The sequence below is a fragment of the Sycon ciliatum genome, chromosome 1 (assembly GCF_964019385.1).
Source record: "Sycon ciliatum chromosome 1, ocSycCili1.1, whole genome shotgun sequence".
Classification (NCBI taxonomy): Eukaryota; Metazoa; Porifera; class Calcarea; order Leucosolenida; family Sycettidae; genus Sycon; species Sycon ciliatum.
In genome coordinates, this window is record NC_088643.1 from 83,033,849 (window position 1) to 83,041,074 (window position 7,226).

The 7,226-nt window shown below is 46.8% G+C and overlaps 1 protein-coding gene across 1 annotated transcript in view; it reads right to left on the reverse strand.

The window, feature by feature from the left end:
- LOC135805892 (leucine--tRNA ligase, cytoplasmic-like) overlaps positions 1 to 4,123 on the reverse strand; it is a 28,054-nt gene extending 23,931 nt beyond the window's left edge. Inside the window, exons 1-5 of the mRNA XM_065320011.1 lie at positions 3,935 to 4,123; positions 3,708 to 3,821; positions 1,551 to 1,570; positions 775 to 856; positions 194 to 199 (exon numbers count right to left, since the gene is read on the reverse strand). Of these exons, the coding sequence (XP_065176083.1) occupies positions 194 to 199; positions 775 to 856; positions 1,551 to 1,570; positions 3,708 to 3,821; positions 3,935 to 3,940 (228 nt within the window). The 5' untranslated portion in view covers positions 3,941 to 4,123. The remainder of the gene's footprint in view (positions 1 to 193; positions 200 to 774; positions 857 to 1,550; positions 1,571 to 3,707; positions 3,822 to 3,934) is intronic.
- Positions 4,124 to 7,226: the final 3,103 nt, after the last annotated feature.

Genomic DNA, 7,226 nt, shown 5'->3' on the forward strand with positions numbered 1-7,226 from the left:
GCAAGTATAAATTTTGCTAATCAAAGGCAGCACAATTCGAATAACAACTTCGAAATAGCATGTTGTACTGGTATGTTCTTGCAAAGCTATTCATACTGAATGGTTGGATGAATCATGCGGCATAGTGATACACCAGAAATTCTCGTTGATCTAAGATTTACCAAATCAAATGTACACACGGAGATGAACATACCTCAGCCTGTGCGGGTAGCCCATCCAGAGTTGTGCATCGGTGGTCAGCGTACAATCAGACAGAAGAACACACACACACACCATGGAGTTGGCTTCAGTCTTCTAATAATTATTACCATGCATCCCATTGATGGAGAGCAACCCGACCCATTAGTATAGATCAGGGTTTCGCCAAAGCGACATAGCGAGGCGCTGCGCCCTTCTTCACTTTTTGCCACGGACTGCCCCCTTTCAGAAAGAATGCGCCACCCTTCAGAGTGCGATCGCCACCTTTTTATATGCATTGATTGATTTATATTTCACGGATGATAAGTATACACATCGTGTAGTAGCCCAGCATAAATAGCGGCACAAAACTTAGTAACGATAAAAATCAGAAAAGTTTGGGTCCGATGATCATAGCACCTCTCTTCTGCTTTGAATCTATTGTTCTCGTGTAGTTTCATTTCATTGTGTTCTGCGTGATAAGAAAACATTACACAAGTACCTCTACTGACTTGCAGAAACATCATTTCTTGTGAAGAGCCTGAGTTTTTGAAAGTTCAGAATAAGTTCAAGCTAAAACATATGACAGTGGATTACCTTGGATATGCAGAATGTGTGTCCAAGGTGGAGGCATCCATTCATGTACGGATATGGGAAAGTAGCAAAGTACTTCTCTTGCCTGCACACAAACACAGTACAAAACATGCAGAGCGTGACAAGTGGAGATTTACACCAGCCGATCTGCAGAACTGTTGCAGTGTGAAACACGACGGCACAGAGCGCAGCTATGGCCACCAATACGCGTACACAGCTAGGAACACCATTCCGGTCCCGCGGCTATCGCCACCAGTATGCGTACACAGCCATGAACACCATTCCGGTTCCGCGGCTATAGCCACCATTTTCCAGCTATTGTTACCGTGATTCTTCCGCTGCGGCCGCCGTTACATAACTGTAGCCGGCTGGCCGTGGTTGGCTATAAAACCCTGCAATCGCCACGCAAAGTGGTCATTGGCTACCCCAACCATGTATTGCTTGGAATAAAAAAAGAATAAAAATAGTTACAAGTGAATATAAAAAGTCTTTGTGTTCATATAAGGGCAAAGTGGACCACACAGATGAGTGGTAACTCAAATTTTACACTCATGATACAAGCATCTGTTGTAGGGGCGAAGAGCATGGTGATCCTTAATGTTTTTGAACACTTGTCATCTTCTACTTGTGTCCATATCATGCCAAGTAATAGTTGATCACCTAGAAATGAAGAGAAGTTTTAAATTAAACAACCATTTCGGAAAACTTACACGTAGATGATAGTACAGTGAAAGCGCTCATGACTAGTATGAGGGGAAAGGGGGGGGGGGCAGACTTACTCGTCTTCCGTGCTGTCAGCCTGCATGTCATTATAAACCATTGCACAATCCATGAATATGATGCAAAGCACAAGGAAAGACATAAAAGAATGTCACAGAGTCATGAGGTAGCAGTACGCTGACTCAGCGTGTAGACTCGACACACCGCATTTACAGTACAGACAGTACAGTCATACAGTGCTGGCGACCGAAATCCGACCTCTGAGCGGTGCGCTCACATCGCAAAGAATGTGAACCCACCGCTCAGGGGGTCGGATTTCAGTTGCCAGCACTGTAGATCTACGCCTGCACGGCTTACCGATCGTCCAACCAATCATATTCACAATCATGGCTCCGCACACTAACTGACTAGCCTTATAAACAGTGTGTCGTGTGCTCAGCACCGCAGAGACGGAGCCTCCCGATTCCATGCCATGTCATGTGGACGATAACCAATAACGGATCAACTGAATTACTAGACTCCCCGCATTGTAGTAATACTAGCATGGAAGTCGCAGTAGCAAGATGTCGCAATTGCCATAATGTTGCCGAGGATGACTGCTAGCATTTGTCCTGCAGCAAGGTTCGAACTGTACTCCTAGTCCTAGGCTAGATCCTCTGAAGATCTACATCTTTGTAGCTGCTAAGCAGCAGCTTTATCTGATCACAGCCACTGCACACAGGTCACGGGGTGATTATGCTAACACTAATAATTATTAGTAACACCACCTAGCCCTAGGACTAAACTAAACTGTCACCTCCTTCACTCGGCTTCAGCAAGTTCAGGGAACGGAAATATCTGCTTCAGCGCGCAGTAGCGAATACGAATGGTTGTTGATGAATTCTGTTTGTTTCAGGTTCCAGCATGCATCAAGCCGAGAGTGCAGAGACGACGAAACTTCGAAAGTTTCGATAAAACTACAACCACGTCAGCAGGAGTACTCGTACTTGACCCGAAAGACAGGAGCGGATCCGCGGATCCGGTGCATGTGTGGGCCTAATCATAGGCTATGTATGATGTCAGTTTAATATGAGTCATGCGATGCATCTGCGGTGCAGTAGTGACATGTCTGTCTTCACGAAAAGTATTTCAGTTCAGGAGTTGACTTTTGTCTGAGGAGTTTTGACCAGAGGCAGAGACCACTGCCACTGTTCTGGTACTCGTACTCGTAATCGTAGATACAATGACTTTGTGTAGACACTGTACGTGTGTTGTAGAGCGGTATTGTACTGGTACATGGTGGAGTCATTGTATTTGTAGCCTAATGTAGGCTGCCGTTTGACAGTCCGAAGTTTTGTTCAGTAAAAGTACGGGGAATGCCATGGTTTCAGGTGCAGATACAGGTACAGATATGCACTGTGCTCGTACATGACTAAACAATAATCATGATAATACCGCAGTGTAATCTACCGGTGGACTGTTTTCGGCGCCTGGATCAGACGCAAGGGAGGGAACGAGTCTGGACGCCATGCAGGGAGTATGTAATGCCAGGGTCTTCCAATAATTACAACTTTCTGCCGTGATCACTCATAGTCATAGCATACCAGTAATAATATTATTATTGCGAGGGCTACTTCCCACCAGCCCGCGTAGTTCTACAGGAGGTGTGAGTGTCGAAGTCCAAAGAGAATGTTGAGCGGCCTCTGACGACTACAGCATGCATGTACATGTAAGCTTGGGACTACAGCTTCGCTGGACTACAGCGAACGTCCCCGGTTCGAGTCCAGGTGGTAGTCAACTAATAGTTTTCTTCATGACTTTCTCATTTTCACCTCAAACTGATGAATAAATTGCTTCCAGATTTCCCCTTGCATGCACCAGCAATCTTAATCTTACGTTCCTGTCATTGTACATGAAGAACACAACGCTGATTGGAGCGAACAATTAAATAATTATGGAAAGAAAAAGGACCAAGGAACTGCAAGTTACGCTATAATGTCCACTAACACCACCAGTTACTAAACAATCAACTCATGCGATAACATGACTCCTTGGCTCTCCATCCGAGTCCATTTAAATATGGGCTTTTACAATAACCGTGACCACAAACCATCGGCAGCGGGAGCTCATGCTAATCCTTCATAGTCAACGTAACACTTTTCGTCGTTAACCATGCTATCTATCTCTTCATGGGACTCATGAGTGCCATACATATTATAATAATCACATGTACTTACCTGAGGAGCATCCACCTGGAACAAACGCTCGTCCTCCCACTTGCGCTGTGCCTCAAACTCAATATCAAGCAAAGCGTTTCGTTTCCCGAAACTTTCCGGTTTCTTCTTCTCAGTCTGCAGATAAGATAGCAATCGAGAACGATGTTGTCAGCAAACCTAGCTCAAGGAGAATGTTGTGCGACAGTGAGTGGACAGACAGTATTGTCTGATTTTGGTAATGTGCTTACAGCCATGTCTTGGCAGTTCACAGCTTGACCGTGTGCCCGTAATGGATGTATGACTTCTGGGGAGAGAAACCCTAAACACGATCTTACAACACACAGTGTCAGTAGCACTGTTGTTGGTGCGAGGAAGACTCGCAGACGCAGAGCTGAACCTTGCTTCAGCTCTGTTGCAGCGCCAATGCCACACTGGAAGGGGTGCGCTGGCTGAAATATCACCACAAATCAGGAGCGGTCCCTATAGGCTATACCGAGGTCTATATCGTAGCGTATCGAATAGGCGCCCGGATCCTCTGGGGACAAGTGCAAGGAGTGGTTGCACGCTGTGCGTTGGCGATCATATCCGTGATATGCTTGGCGTGGCATGCGCACGCATTCATTACAGGCGGCCACCTCAGAACTGTGTCACCACAGCATTGCAGTGTCAGATCTCGAGCATCAGGTGATGTGCTTCGTCACAAGTTCGTGTCCAGACTGACTGTACCAGTATTGCAGTAACAGGTTGATACGAATGATAGAGTAACGTGATGCCAACAGCTGTACATGTATGCATGTATGTATTCAGCTAAATCCCACGATCAAGGGTCATGAAAACCGCTGAGCAATAATGGCTTTTACAGTAACTGACGTTCTAGGATCACCGACTTGCGTCACTTGGCGGAGCATCTACTCGACTCAACAACAACAACAACCTCACGCCCAGATCGCAGCTGATTGGACGCTGTCTGGACGTGTAGTGTGCATGCCTGACACATTTGGAGGGAATTCCTGGGTTTACCATTCCATTCCTTATTACTTATGACCGCATACAGCAGCTTGCATCCATACCAGGATTTGAAATGTGCTGAAAGTGCAATAGCTCGCTGTGGGAGTATGCATACATGCAACGCGTACTCTGCTCTCTATGTCCATCGTGTTCCTGTTCGCATTGTTCCCAGTGTTCCTGTTCAGAACTTGTTAACACGTGTTGTGTTCACAGATTAGTGCATACCAGTATTAACAGACTCAGTATTCTCCCTAGCCGCGGCTTAGTCATGTCAGATAATATGACCGATGTGTCCCCGGGCCGGCGATGTACCACAAGCACCATTGGCGTCACCACTGCCAATTTCATAATTTTCACGTTGCCAGACGGGGTCCATGTCAGTAGGCTAGGAAGTAGCGATGTGTTCAACAGGGGAAAGTCCCCGGAAGGGGTATATCAGGATGCTTCCAATTGGCAGACACGCCAATACTGTCTTCCAAATGCATTGACAACTAGCCGGGCAGCAATGCTGCATACAGAACCTTCCATTGGTGATAAAAGACGAGTGGAAGTCGCTATTTCTTTAGTCTCAGAACGTCCCTTAATCCTGTTCATTTTTAAGTTGAGAGCGCGGCTGACGTTCAAATCAACGCCAACCCTATCCTGTGGAGGATCTCAAACCTTGGCAGGGTCTCGTTTAACTCAAGCAACATGTCGCAGATTAGTAAAAGGCGTGACGAAACACCAACGGTCTTCTTCAAGACCTTACTACGGGACGCAGTGGCTGGTGCTGGAGCTGGCGGACTTACCGGCGTAGTCGTTGGCTTTCCAGAGTTCCTGAAAGTTCAGAAACAGAGTGTTGACAATTCTACCCTCAGCTCGCTGCTTCGTGATAACTCCATAAGACGAAATGGAGCCAGTTTTGTGCCTCGCTTTGGCTTGATCTTCGCCGGAGTGTGTGCCATTGAGTTCAGCATCTGCGACAGAACAAAGCGTTACTGTGGCACAGAAGCGGGTATTATAGCTGGAGCGCTTAATGGAGCACTGTTCCTTACCGCAGCTGATCACATGATGTTATACAAGCAGAGGTTAGGTTTACCTGCACTCCAGGTCGCCCGCAATCTCGGACCAGCGCTCCTGACCGGATTCTGGCCAATGTTCGTGCGAGAAAGTGGCTTTCTCACTAGCATGCACGTCTTGGGACCACTCTTCAGCAGGCTTCTTCGCTCGTGTTCATCACTCGGCCCTCACAGCGACAAATGGTACGAAAACGCAGGAGTATATTGTGCTCAGGTTCCAGTGACATTTGTGACACATCCATTCGATTCTCTAGCCCGAGAGCTGCAGAAGGAACGCCAGCGAACTGGAGAAGCAGCGCGGCTTCAGGCCGTCTTCACAAGCATGCTTGCGGAAAAGCACCGCTTCTTGAATGGCGTTGTTCCGCGACTTGCGCTGGCACCAGTGGGTTTGACGCTGGCTGTTGGACTCTACAGACATTTCTCCTCCGTAATGTCGTTGGAAGAGGAGAAGTGCTAACTCCTCGTCTTTGACATACCATTCTTACACCGGTTGAAGATCTTCAAAACATTTTATCCACTTTCCCCAGAGACCATGCTTCCAACCGTCTCTTGGGGTTGTCTCCTTTTTTTGTAAATTCAAGTTGACCTCCCGTAGTTATAGTTATAGTTATCAGTCTCATGGCGGTGTGGCCATTACTCTGATCTGCAAGACGAACAACCTTCTTTTCACTCATTGTCTTTGGAGCAGTACGCACAGGCACCAACACACACGCGCACACAGACACACATGCACACGCAACCACGTAATTATACACACATAATTATAATGTACACACACGCGCGCGCGCGCGCGTGCACACAGCCAGGGCCCAACTGCCAACTAACGTTACTTGACCATTGCAAATTGTAACTAGTTGTTCTACAACATGTGTCAAAACAGGTACAGTAGTCAGTAGTTAGTATCTGTACAGTGTACCACTTTCAGTGTAACGTCTCTACAATCATAATTCTAGCTACTTTTTGTACTGCTACTTCGAAGCACATGTATGAACTGTTTCTAAATTAAAACTTACACCAATCCTACTACATGTACATGTATTCCTGAATCTATTTTTAACGCGGACCTGATCCAAAGCCTTCGCGAAGAGTAAAAGCGATTTCAAGTCAAGGATATGGGGTGCTTGGCGACTTCATCATAGCTCATGATTAACCTACCAGTACCTCGTATATCTTGACCCCCGCTGAGCCAGTTCCTTTCATTGCCAGTACCCTCCATATTGCATGCTCAGCGCGGCTTGCCAAGTCTATAGAACCCTCATTGCCTTTGCTCGCGGTCATTCGGAATACTGTGTACGTAGTAATCTGTGCGTGTCCATGACACGGAGTCACTGTTACTGGACCAGAGAGAGAGAGAGAGAGAGAGAGAGAGAGAGAGAGAGAGAGAGAGAGAGAGAGAGAGAGAGAGAGAGAGAGAGAGAGAGAGAGAGAGAGAAGAGAGAGAGAGAGAGAGAGAGAGAGAGAGAGAGAGAGAGGA